The 18,715-nt window shown below is 30.3% G+C and overlaps 1 protein-coding gene across 2 annotated transcripts; it reads left to right on the forward strand.

Moving 5' to 3' along the window:
• The first annotated feature begins 6,278 nt into the window (after positions 1 to 6,278).
• On the forward strand, positions 6,279 to 14,303 carry LOC107613662 (disease resistance protein RUN1). 2 transcript variants are annotated; one of them, XM_088497240.1, is made up of 7 exons: positions 6,474 to 7,079; positions 7,398 to 8,108; positions 9,789 to 9,792; positions 11,275 to 11,284; positions 12,378 to 12,760; positions 13,353 to 13,619; positions 13,800 to 14,303. In XM_088497240.1, the coding sequence occupies exons 1-7, from the start codon at positions 6,862 to 6,864 to the stop codon at positions 14,115 to 14,117; spliced, it is 1,911 nt and encodes a 636-aa protein (XP_088353366.1). In that variant the 5' UTR covers positions 6,474 to 6,861; the 3' UTR covers positions 14,118 to 14,303. The 2 variants fall into 2 exon arrangements, with proteins under 2 accessions (XP_088353365.1, XP_088353366.1); XM_088497239.1 differs by lacking the exons at positions 11,275 to 11,284; positions 12,378 to 12,760; positions 13,353 to 13,619; positions 13,800 to 14,303 and adding an exon at positions 10,344 to 11,270 and having other exon boundaries at positions 6,279 to 7,079; positions 7,398 to 8,502; positions 9,538 to 9,819.
• The last annotated feature ends 4,412 nt before the right edge of the window (positions 14,304 to 18,715 follow it).

The raw sequence follows: 18,715 nt of genomic DNA on the forward strand, positions 1-18,715 counted from the left end.
GGTATTTCTGTTTTTACAATTTTCTGAAATAATTCATCGACATAAATTCTTTCTCTGTTTTTAAATATTATACTATGATGGCTATTTGTTAAAGCATAATTTATTGCATATGTAATTGAAAATGGTTCATCGTCTTGTTCCATTAGATTCTTTCTATGAAATTTATAAGCCAAACTTATAGATCTTCCAAGATTTTCAGTTGATAAAGGTATAGCATATCCAAGATGGGCATTGAATTTAACATTTACGTTTGCCAAGTTTCCATGAACAATTCCAATTATTTGATCTATTGGGTCATCAATAATTCTTTTGTCACAGATTGCTAAGCTTATTGGTGAATTAATTTCTTTCATATATGTAGATTTTATTAAGACTTGTATAGTACTAATATGAATCCATCCAATTTTAGATCTTTTTTGTTGATCCTTAATTTTTTCAATCTGTTTACTCAATTCTTCATCATTTATCAAAGCTATTTCAAGTTCTCCATTGGCGGATTTTATCTTTATAGGGGCTTCAAGTTGAATTTTTCCATAGTATATTATATTTTTTCTATTAAAAACTTCTTTTAAAAGATTTTGTTTATTAAAATTTTCATTGGATTTGAGATTTAATTCTGTTTTTAGAACAACCTGTTTTTCATTATCTAATAAAGCAGCTAATCTATAATAATCAGATTCTTCTGTTAATTCTAAACTTTCTAAATAATTCATAATTGAAAGACTAGGATGAAGATGTACCTTTCTGGAGAAAAACTTCCTTTATTTAGTATATTTTACATAAGGTGTTTTTATCTCCAGAGGGGAGATTGTAGATACTAACTCCAGAAGGGAGTTTAGAATTATTTTTTCCTAAGGGAATTCTTCCTCAGACTATAGAATCGCCTTGGCAGCTTCCTCCTTGCTCTCCTAGCATATGAGTACTCTTAGCCTCCTGCTTTCTATTGTCTGATGCCCTTACAATTGCCTAAGGCAACCTATTTATAATAGTTGGGTTTGATGGACAATTTCCATCCTTACCCTTCTTATGACGTCATTGCTTACGTCATTGTTTGTTCTCTTGCACCAGCTACATTGTTGGTGCTCTATGACCTAAGTGCTTACGTCACTACGCAATAATGTTAAGAGATGCTTCTGATGCACTGTCCTCCTCTTTTATCATGTGACCCTCAGATGCATTGTCCTTTTCTTTCATCATGTGAGTTGATTCCGTTTCATTATTGCTTTCTTCAGATATTTCTGAGGCACATAGCTGGCACTTGTGGTCTTCTCTGTTTTTTATCAAGTAGCAGAGATTCCTCTTTATCCCTTCGGGGAGCTTTTCTAAAAGTCCAGATAAGTTGTAGAATGCTGATTCAAATTCCACCAAGAGTCTCATCTCTCTTTCTTCAATTTCATTTCTTTTACTGGACACAAGCAAAGTATTTCTACTTTTATAATTAATCTTTGTGTGAGATTCCTTCGTTATTTTTTGAGTTCTTTCAAAGACCCTTGCTAGTGTGCTAGCTAGCCTTCCTACATGACTGTAAATCGTTAAATCTTGAATCTGATCAATTGGTTGAAAATTTTCTGGGAAGACAGACATGAATATTACTTGGTGTGCTGGAACCAAGCATTCTTCTTCTTCATTAAAAATAGGTTGACTGTTTGTAAATTTTAGGGATATATCCCTTGGATTTACATTGTCAATCATATTTTTAAATCTTTTTACTGCATCAATGAATCCTGCAGGAAACTCACTAATAATTTTTAGATCATTAAAAATTAAAATTGTATCAATTAATCCATACTGGAAATATAACCAGCTTTGTTAGCTGTTCTTTGGCAATAGGATAATATCCCAAAATTGCCCTTTTTTCTTCAGTCCAATTCAGGACTATGTTAAGAGTTTCTCTGAAATTTGATCTACAGACCTTTTCTTTTCCTTGATTTCAGCCCTTGTAGGAATGTTTCTTATTATCCCTGTTCTCTAGGTTTGAATTGGAGCTTTATCTGCTTTTTTTAGGGTTTGCTCCGGATGGAGAGCTTCATATTCCCTGAAGGATTTCTTTGCCTCTTCCAGTGTTAGAAACCCTCCTTTATGAATTATCCTTGATTGATGTGTGAATGGTGCTGCTTTTTCCCAAGCATTATATACTCCTTTCATGGGGCCATTATAAATTACATAATATTTTTTATCTTGGGTGGATTTTTTAATGATTTCAGCAATTGTTTTATTTTCTGAAATTTTTTCTTCACCTGATTTGTCCACCACACTTAGCTGGCTGAACTCTGATGGTTTTGCTTGTTGTGTTGATTTCATTGCTTCAATGGCCTTCTTGAGAGATTGGATCTGTGTTCTTATTTGCTGACAATGCTTGCATTTTTCGAGTTCTTGCTCATATTTTTGAATTTCTTGATCTAATGCGTTGTAGACGAACTCCATTCTCTTGTTAATGTATCTGCAATAACATTTTTGTCACCCTTAATATATTCAATTTTTATTGGATATTGTAACAAAAATAATTGCCATCTTACCAATCGTCCATGATTATAATCAACTTTTAAATTATATCGTATGAAACCTGTTAGGTAACTTGAATCTGTCCTTAATGTAAATTCTCTGGGTAGTAAATCAATTTTCCATTTCTTAAGAGATTTAATTGCTGCTAGAGTTTCCTTTTCATGGGTGGTATATCTCTGTTCTGTTGGAGTAAAAGTCCCTGAAATATACCTGCAAAGTAATTCCTTTGGGGAATATTTAGAATCTAGTGATTCTTTTTCTTGTTTCAAACTTTTTATACCTTTCTTAGCTTTTAGACATCCTGACCAGGTTATGTCTGAAGCATCTGTTTCTACTATTAGGTAGTCATTTTCTTCTGGAATATAAAGTTCTGAAAATTTTTCACATAATTTTTTAATTCTTTGAATTTGTATACTGTCTTTTTCATTCCATTTCCATTCTTTTTTAGTACTTATTTTTGGAAATAAGCTTTTAGTGTATTCTGTTATATTCTTTAAAAATCCTTGATCAGAAATATAATTTATACACCCTAAAAATCTTTGTAATTGTTTTCTATCTTCTATTTTATTAGGAAATAAGTTTACCTTTTCTAAGACATTTGGCTGAAGTTTTAGCTTTCCTTGAGTGGATAGAATTAATCCAAGAAACTCTATTTCTTGTTTTGCTATTCTTGCTTTCTTTTTGCTAAGAACTAATCCCTTTTTTTTACATCTTTCTAAAACTATTAGTAATTTTTGAAGATGATCTTCTTTATCCTGTTTCGTAAAAATTAGTATATCATCAATGTATACTAAAACAAATTCATTTAACTCTTTTAGATTTTCTTCCATAAATCTTTGATAAATACCTGGGGCTTGTTTTAATCCGAATGGTAATACATTCTATTCATAGAGCAACACACTTGTTGATTCTTTTGTTGGGCAAGTAAAAGCAGTTAATTTCTTTGTTTCTTCGTCTAAACGAAGTTGCCAATATCCTGATTTCGCATCAAGAGATGAAAACCAGGTTGCTCCTTTGATTTTTTCTAAAATAGAATCTTTTCTTGGAAGTTTATGAGCATCACCAATAGTTGCTTCATTCATCTTCTTATAGTTAATTACCATTCTTCGTTTTCCCCTTTTAATTTCATTATTGTTTTCGACATAAAAGGCTGGAGCCGCATGAGGACTTTTACTTAATCTTATAATTCCTTTTTCTAAAAGATCTCTACATTCTAATGAGAACTCTTCTCTATCTCTTGCGGAATAAGGAATTTTATTTGGAACATTTATTTCTTTTGTAGGATCTTTTAGTTTAATGCTTACTAACTCATTATTTGTATTTTTAATATCTAAAGGATTTTCAGCACAAATTTCATCCAAAAGTTCTTCTATCTTTATTTCAAGATTATTTTTTGGAATATTTATCTGAAAGTATAAATTTAAATAACATGTCTCTAATATAGAAAATATTTTAAATTTTAAGATCTTATCTACAGTAGTAGTTGGTATTTTTTTATACGTTTTGATTTTTGATTTATTGAAGAATCGTGTAGAGCTTTTAAAACTATATATGTTAATTCTTGAATGAATGGATGATATAGCTTTAAAAAGTTATTTCCTATGATAAAATCCATTCCAGAATCTAACATATATATAGATGGAACAATGAACCTATAATTTTGAATAAAAATTTCAGTCATCTCTGCTTTTTGGTCAATTTTATGTATTGATTTGTCAGCTATTCTAACTCTTAATGGTTTCTTTAATTTTTTCCAATCAAGTTTTATATTTGAACTAGCAAAGCATTGTGTTGCTCCGAAATCTATAAAAGCATTTATAAACTTTTCTGCTATTTTTATAGTAATAAATGTGGCATTATTACTCAGTCTCTGAGTCTGTTTTTGAGACATATTCAAAAATATAGTCTAAGTTATCATCAGATTCCTCTAAAGGTTCCATAAAACAAGACTTAGCAATTTCTATTTGTTTAGTAAGATCCTTTTTATCCTTCTTTTTCAGACACTCATTTGCATAGTGTCCTTCTTCTTGGCAATACCAACACTTACAGTTTTCTTTTTTATTCGGGCAATAGTCACTTTTTTGTCTTTTGTTTTTATTGTTATTTCTTTTTCTAAAATACCTCTTTTTTCTCCAGTTTGGATAGTATTTTCTTTTTCTTTGAAAATTTTTATTAAGCCCATATTTTTGGGGTATCTCTTCATTATCCTGACAGCAAATTCTAATTATATTTGCAAATCTTTTTTGAGTTGCTTCTTACATACAACGTTCTTTTATTTCCTCTCTTATTGCAGAGGTTGCACCACCAAAATTATTTTCAATTGTCCCTCTATTTATTTCTCTTATAAATCTTCCCATTATAAATTCATTAGCAGGATATGGAAGTTTTGTTATATACATACTAAGATAATGATTTTTATCTTCTTCTTTTAATTTGTAATAATGTATTCTATATTCACATATATAAGACTCCACATTACATAGATCATATATCTGAATATTAGCTAAATGATTTGTTGCTTCTTGATATTCTTTATTATAGACTTCTTGTCTATGATCTATAATATTTTTTCCAAAAAATTCTTTATATAGAATCATCATTATATATAATATCTTATCATAAGCTGTTGTTTTTGTTGCTAAATCTTCTATTATTTGGTTTTCTATTGATGTCATATAATCTCTTATAGTTCCTTTAGTATGAAACCCTATGTAATTCCAAATATCTCTTCCAGACAATTCACTAAGCTTTGGATTAGTAAAAGCTTCTAATAAAAAGGAATTCAACCAATTTTCGAAAATTTCCTTTTCATTCTTTTTACAGTCTAAGTCAAGCATTCTTTCTCCTTCCATTTCCTGGATTTTAGGAATGTATTTTGATGGTATTTTTGTATATTTTGAATCTTTATTTATAAACCCTTTTTTAAAAGCATAATTATCAAAACCTGTTTCCCATTTAAATTGAGATTGATTATCCTTAGATGTTCCAGCTTCATTTTTTACTTGTATTGGAATTGCTGGTTCTTCGTCACTTGAATAATCTAGGATGTGTTCTTCATTTTCTATATTTTCAGAATTTACTAATTCTTCTTCTATTTGAAATCCATGTTCCATAATATTATTTTCTTGAGCCATTTTTAATTGTTTAAAAAGCATTGTAACTTCTTCTAATTTTTCTTCAATATTCATAATTTTAGTGGTGGTTTTACTTTTAAATCTGTTATGTTGATTATATTTTGAAATTTTTCTTCCTTGGGATTCTCTTTTTCCTTATTTCTTTGAAATTTTATGGATGTTAATATTTCTTCAAGCATATCTACTATAGAATTTAATTGTGGGTTAAAAGTATGATATAGATGTGGGGAATCATTTCCATGGTAACATTTTTTAGAAATTCCGTGTGAAAAATAAGTTTTTTCAGGTTTTTGAAGTCCTTCAATAAAACTTATAGTAAAATAAAGATTTTGAGAAAAGTCATTTTGTATTGATTTTAAGAATTTGGTGTCATTACAGTTAACATTAGTTAAAATCATTAATTTTTGATCTATTAATTTTGATAACTTAATTATTTCTTCTCTTAAATCTTCTAATTTACTTTTTTTCCATTAGGTGACGCTTTTCCTCATGAAGAGTTATGGTTTTAAATGAAAAGTGTAACTTTAGAATGTGTAGTTCAGATTTTGCCACGTAATCATATCTTTAAATCTGTACAGATTTAGATCCGTACCATATAATTTTCCTAAGTTTATAAAGTAAGAAAGAGACAAATATCCTGTCAGAATTCTTTGCGGTTGTATTTATCCCTACGAAAATATTAGAAGATATAAAGAAGACACGATGACAGTTATTGCGCCTACCAAGTTCGTTGACGTATGAGTCAATTAGTGTGGGTTTCAATTTCGATCGTTCTTCCCCTATGCTCTGAACTATTTTCTCTGGAGCAGTGGAGCTGAGCAAGAGAGTAAAGAATAGGATCAAAAGATCCAAGCGAGAAGGCGCGGGTTTGGAGATCCAAGTTTAAGTTTAAGGCCCTACTCTGTTGCCCAAGAAGTTCATCAGCTACAGCAACACCTCCTCCTCCTCCGCAAGATTCAGCTTGCAGTTCCACTCATCAGTCAAACAGGCGAGTATACAAGCATGATGTGTTTCTGAGTTTCAGGGGCACCGACACCGGCAACAATTTCACCATCATCTCTATCATAATCTCATCAGGAAAGGAGTTTTCGCCTTCAAGGACAACGAGAGGCTTCAGAAAGGGGAACCTATCTCTGCTCAGCTTCTGCAAGCCATCAGAGATTCCCGTGTTTCTATCATTGTCTTCTCACGTGATTATGCTGCCTCCACATGGTGCCTCGATGAAATGGCTACCATAGCTCAATGCAAGAAAGAGTTCGGACAGACGGTTTTCTCCGTTTTCTATGACGTGGATCCTTCCGATGTTCGAAAGCAGCGCGGGGTGTATGAGGATGCTTTTGCTTTGCATACGGAGCGGTTTCAACAAGATCTTGGCAAGGTTGAACGCTGGAAGAGAGCTATGACGGATTTGGCCAATTCTGCTGGATGGGATGTTAGAGATAAGTATGTGTTATGCTTTAATTCATTATAGATGTTTTAGATACTAAATTGGTAAATTTGACTGCATGCCGAGAACAAGTAATTTGACCAAATCATGAATTGAAAATTAATTGGGAATCTTTTTGGTAGTGGTTCAGAATTGATTTGAGTGAGCGTTTTTTATATTTTATTTTTTAAGTTGAATTAGTTTGAAAATCATACATATTTTGTTCTGATTTCTCATAAAAGAATTGAAGTCCTGATTCTTGAATGAATTACATACCATAGTACATGTGATGATTTAGGGGTTTTTTTTTTTTTTTCTTTTTTCCCCTTTTTCAGGCCAGAATTCACAGAGATTGATAAAATCATTCAAAAAGTAATAAAAAAATTGGATCATAGATTTTCCGGGTCTGCTGATGATCTTGTAGGGATACAACCATGTGTAAAAGAATTAGAACAAGTTCTAAAGATAAACCCAAAGGATGAAGATGTTAGAGTTCTTGGAATCTGGGGAATGGGCGGAATAGGAAAGACAAGTCTTGCCAGTGTCTTGTATGACAAAATCTCTTATATGTTTGACGCACATTGCTTTATCGAGGATGTGCACAGAAGTTATAGAGATGGCAGTGCTATTGCCGTTCAAAGACAGATTCTTCGTCGAACTCTAGATGAACAAGATCTGGAAAAATATAGTCCTTCTGAAATAGCTGGCATAATCAGAAATAGGCTATCTTCCAAAGAGGTCCTTATAGTTCTTGATAATGTTGATGAAATGGAACAATTAGAACAATTGGCTATTAATCCTAAATTACTTGGAAGAGGAAGCAGAATGATCATAACCACTAGGGATGAACATATTCTTAAAAGTTATGGAGTAGATGCAATTCACGAGGTTTCGTTATTGAATTCCCGTGATGCGTCGGATCTTTTTTTAAGAAAGACCTTCAAAAGTGACCGTCCTAGTAGCAGCACTTGCATGGAGTTGACTCCTAGTATATTGGAATATGCTCAAGGTCTTCCATTAGCAATCAAAGTAGTGGGTTCTTTCTTGTACAATCGGAATGCTTCCCAATGGAGAGATTATTTTGAAAGACTGAAGAAACATCCAAACAAAAAAGTTACTGATGTGCTTCAAATAAGTTTTGACACACTGCAAAAAGAAGACAAAGAAATATTTTTGCACATTGCTTGCTTTTTCATAGGGCAGAGGGAAGAGTATGTAAAGCGAATTCTAGATGTTAGTGGACTACACCCTCACATTGGAATTCAAGTTCTAAAGGAGAGATCACTCATAACTATTAAGAACCAAGAGTTTCATATGCATGACATGTTTCAAGAATTGGGGAAGAAACTTGTTCGAGAAAGATATCCTGAAGAGCCAGCATTATGGAGCAGAGTATGGCTCTATAGCGATTTTGAAAGTGCTTTGATGTCAGCTGAGACGGTAATCTTCTCAAACTAAATATTCTGATTTTTCTTATTTTCAATTAGAGCATTTTATAATAAATCATTAAATCCTTTCTTTATTCATCTCCATCCTTAATTCCTTCTTTATTCATCTCCGTCCTGAAGCTGATGTTTTAGGATGGGTCAATTGCTATGCAAACCACAAAAAACAGCGTTATTTCCTCCTCCTATTACACCCCCATAAGTGTTTAGGGAGGAGGTCTAGGACACTAGCGGAGGATAACTGTCATATTATCAACTTAATAGTCCATGGATTGTTTTCATCTCACCTTTGAGGACTAAAACGTTAAATAAAAATTATTTTGGGACCAGCTTGAAATATTACTCAAAATTTTAGTATTTTAAATATTAAATATTTAACTACCAAGTCTAGCAATTCAAACACTTACATTGGATATGTTTATTTGTGCTTCTTAGGAAAAAAAAAAATAAAAAAAGAAGTAAAAAACAGCAGCAGTTTTTCAACTTTTTTTAAGATACAAATTTAGTCATTAATATATAAAATCATAAGTTCATAACCACTATACAAATCCTTATGAGATTTTTTATTCCACTATCCTAAAAATGAGATTAAATTATATTGTGGACTTGTGGTTATTATTTTTTAGATCTAAAAATTTAATTGCTTTTTAAAATAAAAAAATGTACTAGTATGTAAACACTATATGTGTATATATAAAACATTTGTATTATATATATTATTAAAATGAAAAATTTTTAATGAAAATATCATTAAAAAGATATCATAAGTAGTATATTCTTTTCAAAATTTATGTAGTTATCTCATTTTATACCAATAAATAAATATATAATAAAGCAATTATATCTTCTAATGTTTCAAAAAATACTGTTATTTAAATGGTTTTTTTTCTTCATTTATAAAAAAGTATTTATATACTTGTAGTTGTCATATCTAAATAACTAAGTACTTCTAAAAATATATCTAAAACACACAATATTTTTCTTATGCTTTTGCTTTTTCTTCATAATACTTTCCTTCATATCTTTTCAGGGAACAAACAATGTTAAAGCCATAGTCTTGGATCAGAAAAAGGAGATGCCCGAGTCCAGGCAGTTGAGGATAGAAGGATTGTCAAAATTGAGGGATCTTAAATTGCTTATATTATACCAAAAGAACTTTTTAGGAAGCCTCGATTCTCTTTCCCCTAATCTACAGTATCTTGCTTGGCATGGCTATCCTTTCGCTTCTTTGCCATCGTTTCAACCTTATAGTAGGCTTGTTGAACTGAACCTACCTTATAGCAACGTCAAACGACTCTGGAAAGGCAACAGGGTAGTTATGACTTTTTCATCTGATTTAGTGTTTGGTTTAAGTAAACAATTTGATTATTAATGATCCCAATTCTTTCTCCTAAAATATTGTCCTGCAAAAAATCAAACCTCCATTTATAAGTTTTATTTTGTTTTTTTTTTAAAAAAAAAAAAGAAAAGGTAGTAAAGTACCTTATTGAATATGTTTAAAAAATGTGGGTCTGCTTTTGAAGTTTTTGGAATTTAGAAGAATCTTTTTTTAGTCTTATGATATTATTGTAGGAAACATAAATATTAAAATCAAATCAATCTATACTAGAAAAGATCTTATTATGCTTAAAATGTTTTAAAAAGTCAAAAAATTTAATACAAATATTTGTTCTTTTAAATAATCATTTGCATGGTAGGTGTGGAAAATAATTAATTTTACTTATATATGTTTATGTAAAATATGTTTACAATGATCACGTGTGAAAATTATATGCAAAACTTTTTTGTTATAGCAAGCTAACATGTATTGATATTGATATATATTATCCTTCTCAGAATATCCCACACTTGGAAAAGATGGACTTGAGCTACTCAAAGGATCTCATAGAGACACCAAATTTTGAATGGAACCCAAACCTTAAGCGACTAGATTTTACAGGATGCACAAACTTGACGCATGTCCATCCCTCAATTGGACTTCTTAAGCAGCTTGGATACTTGAGTTTGCAAAACTGTAGCAGTTTGTTGAACCTCAATCTTGGCGATGATTGTAATTTAAGTTCTCTGAGAGTTCTACGCCTTTCTGGCTGCACGAACCTTGGGAAGACCCCAGATTTCACAGGGCTTTCAAATCTTGAGTACCTTGATTTTGGACATTGTACAAATTTAACTACAGTTCATGAATCTATTGGTGCTCTTGCAATGTTGAAGTTCTTGAGTTTGAGGAGCTGCAGAAATATTGTTGATATCCCCAATGAAGTGTAAACTACTGATGTCTCCCCTTGGACAGATTTCTATGTCTTCCTCTTATCTAGGATGTTTGATATCTCTGGACCTTGGCTCATGCAATTTAATAGAAACTATTCCTGATTCTATTGGTGATTTGAGTTGTTTAGAAAGATTAAACTTGGAGGGAACTGTCTTAAGACGTCTACCTGGTACCATCAAGAAGCTTTCGAGGCTGGCATACTTGAATTTGGCATGTTGCGATTATCTTCAAGGATTACATGAGCTCCCATTTGATAGTGCACCATCAGGGGGAAGGTATTTTCAAACGGTATCTGCATCTCGTAACCATAGGTCAGGATTGTATGTTGTAAACAAATACAATATGCTTAGGATGAAATTATTTGATTGCATGCTGGCTGCTCTCTCATGGTTTGCAAGACTTGTTGAGGTGCGTACTCTACATGCATGCTTTCCATATCACTCTCCCTGTTCGCATTTTCTCTTACACATCTAAGTTTCCTTCTGTTTTATTTGGAAGCAGCAACCTTGTCATTTCCGATGTGGGTTTGACATCATTATTCCTGGAAATAAGAGTGGTGGAATTCCAGGATGGTATTTCAATCATCAGTTTAAAGCTGGGTCAGCTGTAAGGGTAGTGGATTACGATGATCCAGATGACAACTGGCTTGGCGTTTCATTTTATGTTACATCTCAGCGTGTTCTAGATAATTGTACTCCACCTGGACAGCTATGGCGTCATTTTTATCTTTCTTTTGAAAGTGAGCACAGAAGAATATTTTGATATGCCTTCTATAGTCGAATACCATCTGGATTCTGTACCTGGGGTAACACATCCTTGGATAATCTATGTCTCTCGGGTGCATTGCCATTTTGTGAAAACTGGAGCCCGTATAAGATGTAAAGCCTGCAAGGGATTGAAGTTGCAGAAATGGGGGTTTCGCATGGTGTTCAAACAAGATATAGAGGAACTGAAGAGGAGGTTAAAAAGTAAGGATATTAAAAAGCACAGTCCTATCTTTGATTCTTCCAGATTGGTCATTGAGACTGAGTATGTTGATGAAGACCCAAGTAGCAGTTCAGAGTCGAAGATCATGCTTCCTTATAATTGGTTGGTTACCGACGAAGAAGAAAATGAGAAGATGGAGGCAAAGGTCAAAGAAGATGATCTCTCTAATTTGGGCCTTATATAGATACTACACAGAAGCACTCTTAAAAGAGCAATACTAGGGGGCCAGCAATATTTGTGATTGGTAGCCATCAACTAGCCATTAATGATGATTTGATGGTGTGAGATTGGTGTGAGATATCATCCAATGACTCACATTTCTCTGCTGGTTACATGCTGGCCAAAATGCAATAAAATTGCTGGCCCCCTAGACTTTTCCCTCTTGAAAATATACATCATCTTGTTCCCCAAGGTAATTATTCCTTCAACTATTCAAATTTTGTTCTTTTCCTACCAAAGCTTTGCTCAGATGGAGAGATAAAATAGGATCTGCCATTGCAGATTGCTTAGCTTGCTGCGTCCGTCTTCTGATCTGCCTAATTATCACGAGGAGTTGAGTGCAACCAATGTCCTCATTAAGTTCAATCCTCTAACTACAAATAATGATACAGTAGTTAATAACTGGGAAGGTTACTTGGAGAGATGGAGAAAATATCCAAATGAAGGATATATGAACTCGCTGCAGGAAACAAGTTATACAGATCTGAAGGGAGATGAGAAGATAATATTTCTAGATATAGCTTGTTTCTTTGGGGGGAAAAGGAACAAGTATGTCGAGCACATTCTAGAGAGTAGAATATCATCAGATCCTCATCTTGCAATTCAAGAGATCTGGAGGAATTCACTCATAAAGATTAGGAACGACGAAATTCATATGCATCAAATATTACGAGATTTGGGCAAGAAAATTGTTCGGGGCAATAATACAGAAGAGCCAAAATGCTGGTCTAGATTGTGGGATGCCAAGGATTTCCAGAAAGCCTTGAACACAGACATGGTAATAACTAATAATTCGGGTCTAGTTAACTAAAAAAACGGTTAGAACTTGCTTTATACCATTCATTAATTGTCGTAACAATTAATAAATGTTAAATAAGATAAATTATGGTTGTTTTTAGTTAATTTTTTTTTGTTATTAAATATTTTCGAATTTTTTTCTTGTGTCTAATTATTTTGTGTCTCCAAAATGCTTTTTTTATTATTATTAAGAAAAAAAATAAACATCTAAATTAGTTCATAAAGAATTTCAAAATGGAGCATTTTGCTTTCAAGAGGAATTTTTATTTTTTAAAAATTCAAATTATTCTTGTTAGATAGATTGATTTTATGTCGTTTTAAAAAAAGATTAATTTATCTTAAAATATTCTTTTTAGAATCTAATTATCTTATTATAAAATTTATTAAAAATTTATTTGTTTAATATGCATGTTATAATTGAAAACTATGAAGGAATCAATTTAAAAAACATTAGTTTTTGAAGATTTCGTAATAATGAAAATTTATTAAGAATCGAAATATTCAATCATGCCGATTTAAGTATTTATTATGAAAAATAAAAATATTGTAACATGTTTCTTGATATTTTTCAGAAAGGAAACGCAGTCCAGGCCATAGTTTTGGATGAAGATGTCTCAAGGTTTTTCAAGATTGAGAGAGTGTCGCAAATGAGGCATCTTAGACTGCTGATATTACATCAGGAGAGCCCCTCAGGAAACCACATTTTTTATTTCAACGAGTTATCCTATCTTTCCTGGGATGGTTACGCTTACGCTTCTCTGTCACTATCCATATGGTTTAATCTTGTTGAATTGAATTTACTAAACAGCAGCATCGAACGACTATGGGATGAAGAAGAGGTAATGTACTGTATTCTTATTCAATTATTCTTTCTGCATTTCCAAACTTTAAAATGGAAACCATACCACCATGGTGTTGGCCCGATCCGAGGGGGCACGAGTGTGTTATGCATACATCTGAGTTCTAGCTGGAATTCACAACTCAGTCTGATATGCTTGTAGTGAATTCTTTCTTCACAGGAAATTCCAAATCTAAAAAGAATGGATCTGAGCAACTCAAGAAATCTTACAACCACTCCAAACTTTGTACGCTGCCAAGGACTTGTGCGGCTGGATCTTAGTGGATGCACAAACCTAACTGAAGTCCACGACTCAATTCAACTTCTCAGCAAACTTGATTACTTGAGTTTGCGAAATTGTAGCAGTCTACCCATTCCTGATTTTGGCTCTAATTGTCAGTTAGTTTCTCTAAGAACTCTGCTGCTCTCTGGCTGCAACTTCAGGCACAGGAGGCCAGATCTGACAAGGCTTTCAAAACTTAGCTACATTGATTTTTAACCGTGTATAAAAGTTTGTCCGAAGCATGAGCCTTAAGTGAGATCTCTTATCTCTTGGTTGAAAATCATACTTTACCTTCTAAAGTGAATTTTAAAATTTAGAGAATCCAAATCCGTTAGTATGTTTATGTACTATATTTCAAATCTCTACTCATGTATTTACATTGTTTATTTTTTATTTGGTTTAGTTGTTTCTTTTTGTAATTAATTTTTACATCTATTATCATATAAAAAGTAATTTAATATTTATAATAACATTGTTTTTTATTTTATTTGGTTGTCTTTCTCTTTTTTTACTATTTTTTCTCTTAATTTTTTTACTTATTAGTTATTATCATATAAAAGTATCTTAATGTTTATAGTAACATTAACATTGGATATATATATATATATAATAGTACATGAAAATAAATTATCTTAAATTTTATTTATTTTTCCTCATGTTATTAAATTATAACACATTAAATAAATTATCAAAATAAATATATTTTACATATTTTATTCACTAATATACTTTATATATAACATAATTATTAAAATAACTTATTTATATGATTTTATCCTATATTTCTTTTATAATATAAAACATAAAAAAAACTTACTATCACATCAATACTTAACAAAACAAATTAATTAACAAAAAATCTTATAAAAATTAAGATAACTTTCTTGACAAACATTTATTTAAATTTTTCTTAATAAAAAAAACACACACACACTCTCTCTATATACATATATATCACTAAACAGTGACGGATCCAAAAAATTTTGATAGTGGGGCGAAATATATATAACATGATAATAATTTTTATAATAAAAATATTACGTTTATATAAAAAATTAGCTATCAAATTATCTATTATAAATTTATGTATAAATACATATATTATTTAACTTATTTTTAATATGTATTTTATATTTTAAAATTTGTATTTTAAGATTTATTCTGTACAAGTGATTATTTTATATATATGTAGCATAATTGTTATTATAATTATATTTTGTTATTGTAAAATATGATTAGATTTCAAAATATCTAATTACAAATTAAAATACTAAAATAGTAATTTAAATAATAACATATAATTTAAAATTTAATTTTTTTAAATTTCATATTTTTAACCTTGACAATATAATCAAAATGTCCTTTTTTGTATATGTTATTTAAAACTCAACTTTCATAGAATTAGCTCTTGCTGATATTCATAATTAAAAAAGTTCATTCAATTAGTGTAGTTATTATGAAATAACTAAAACTAATTTTAAAAGAAGAAACACAAATGAATAGACAATATTCTTTCGAGTCGATATCTAAGAAAGAACACTAATCTTATTTAAATTTGAAAATTGATCATTATAATGGACATCTAATATGAAGTTTTCAAATTGACTATCAAGTGTCGAAAGTTGAATAAAAATTTATTGTGGGGTCAAATTTAATAATTTAATGAGGATAAATAAATATTATTATTATATACTACTCAATAAAATTCCAAATTGTAGTGGGGGCGCTTACCTTCACAACCATAGAAGTAGATCCGTGACACTAAATATAGTCACAAAAAAAATATATCACTAAATATACGATATTTATTGATTTAATATTATTTAATTATACAAAATTTTAATTTTTGATCCCTTATTTATCAAAGACAAAGAGACATAGACAGAGGCTGATGTTTAAAAAAACTTTAAATAAAGACATTAATCTCGTCCATTAAATAGATTGTCATGTATTAAATTTTTGATATGTGACATAAATTAAAAGTGTTATCATTATTAAACACTATTGCTATATTATTAAAATTGTTACTTTGACTCTAATACCAATTTTCAAATTTGTTTAAAATTTAAATTTTCAACAAAATTTTATTAAAATATTATTTTACTTTTTATAAATTTTATGATATTATTTTTTTGCTTTCATTTATTATCATTTTAATACTTTTTCTCATTTTGCAATTTTAATCATTTTTTTACAGTTGAGTTTTTATTTACAATTTTTATAATTCTGTTAATATTTTTTCTCTGATTTTTTAAGATTTGTATTTTAATCTACTAAATTTTATTGCTAATTGTTTCATTTTTAGTCTAGTAATTCTTATTATTTTTGAATTCTTTGAATAACATTTGTTGTGAAATTAAAATTTTGAAAAAAATATTTTATATAAATATAAAAAATTCAATACCGTTTGAATTAATATTAGTTAAATCATTAATATAATTATTTTTTTCTTAGATCTTCAGTTTTATTAATAATTTATATTTTTATTATTAATCTATATTTTTTAGAATATATTTTTTAACTGTGGTCAAATAAATAATTTAAAAAAAAAGAAGTATATTTTTGCCATCTGGTGTGCTTAACCAACTCCTTGGATCCGGCCCATGCACATAAGAAATAAGAACTTGAGATTGAGAGGCTGCAAACATTTTGTTCATGCACCTTACATTGTCAACGGCAACTCATCCATCCTAATTCTTGATTTGAGCGGTTGCATGATGATAACCAACCTTTCCCACAGCAGAAGAAAGTTCGTACATTCCTCCTGTCTACACTCTTTGATATTTGAGTCCTGACTTAATTCCTTGAGCCAAGAAGACCTCTTGATTTTGCCACTTGATGGAAGAGGTAAAACACAATACGAAGGGGGCTAATAATGCAGAAGAAAATAATATCTGGTCTGTGGACTCACACCTCTCAGGTAATGATCCTTTTTTAATAACTACTCTTAATGATTATTGCTATCTCTCCAACAAGAGAATTCCTCGTGAAGCAAGCCGAAATTCATAATCTTTACTGGCATGGTTATCGTTTCTCTTCTTTGCCATTGAACTTTGAACATTATGACAATCTTGTTGAATTGAATTTGCCTGGTAGCAGCATCAAAAGGCTATGGGAAGGCCGCAAGGTACTTTACTGAATTTTATTTTGGGCGGGGCTGGGCGCTAAAGAAAAATGAGAGGAACAAAATGACATGTTGGCAGGTGAATTCTATATTCACAGAATTTACTTTGCCTGATAAGAATGGATCTGAGCAACTCGAAAGAGCTTATGGAGACACCAATTTTGAATGCTGCCCAAGTCTTAAGTAATTAGATCTCACAGGATGCACAAAGCTATTGCATGTCCACCCATCAATTGGACTTCTTAAACAACTTGCTTACTTGAGTTTGCAAAATGGTAGCAGCTTGTGATGATTGTAAGTTGAGTTGCTTGAAAATTTTACACCTCTCTGGTTGCACAAAACTTACAGACACCCCAGACTTTAATTTACAGGAATGTCAAATCTTGTGTATCTTGATATTGACCACTGTACAAGTTTGATCAAGGTTCATGAATCCAGTGAGGCTCTAGCGAGGCTCAAAGTTTTGAGTTTGAGAGGCTGTTAAAATCTTGTCAAGTCACCTAGGACTCTAGGAGCTAGGAACATCAATTTAATGACATCTCTTCAAATACTTGATTTACAGGGGTGCTCAAAACTTCAGAATAAGTTTGTTAGTGAAAGGACAAATGATACATCTATGCAACCTTCTGAATCCTTGATATTTCTAGACCTTAGCCTTTGCAATCCAAGTAAAATACCTGATGCTATTGCGGATATAAAGTGTTTAGAAAGAATAAATCTACAGGAATTATTTATATGGAATTAGTAGACTCTCCAACCTGGCATATTTGAACTTGAGTAATTCCCTAGAACTTTCTTTGTTGGGTGAGGTCCCATTTGACAGTGGTTCATATCAGGAGAAAGATATTTGGATGATATAAAGTAGTTTCCAATAAAATATATATATATATATATATATATATATAAATTGTTAAAAAAAATGATATAGAGATAATATAACTAACTACTGAATACAATTAGTCAATTAGACTAAATAAAAAATTATAAATGACATAATATATATACAGTGAAAATTAACATTCAATTTTTTAATTTTATTTTTTATAATATGCGATAATACTATATATTTTCAATATATTACAACTAAATGATATTAAAAATATAAATTATTGAAAAAAATAATATATGAATGATATAACTAAAGAATATAACTAGACAAAAAATAAAATAAAAAACTAAAATAAATTTATAAAGTACATGATATATAGGTAAAATTAACATTCAGTTTTTTTATTTTATTTTTCATAACTCACGATAATATCATGTATTTTCAATAATATTACAACTAAATGATATTAAAAAATATATAAATTGTTGAAAGAAAAAAAATTATACATGAATGATATAACTAATGAATACAATTAGACTAAAAATTAAAAAAAATAAAAAATTGTAAAAGTCTAGTATTATAGGAATTTATCACCTAATACACATGTTTAGCAAACTAAAAAAAGAGTTGTGATTATCAACTAAATTCTTTAAATATTTGTGCAAAATATTAATAAGAATGGAGAAAAAAAAGAATAAGAGACATGAGATTATGTGAAAAAAGGAGATAAAGAAGAGGAGTGAAGTGAATATTGATTTATATAGTAAACATAAGAAGAATTGAGTAGTAAAAAAGAAGATGAATTATGTTTTATTACTCAATTTATACCTATTAAAGAGAAATAATATTAATATTGAAACC

Source organism: Arachis ipaensis, chromosome B8 (assembly GCF_059453495.1).
Source record: "Arachis ipaensis isolate K30076 ecotype BB chromosome B8, ASM5945349v1, whole genome shotgun sequence".
Classification (NCBI taxonomy): domain Eukaryota; kingdom Viridiplantae; phylum Streptophyta; class Magnoliopsida; order Fabales; family Fabaceae; genus Arachis; species Arachis ipaensis.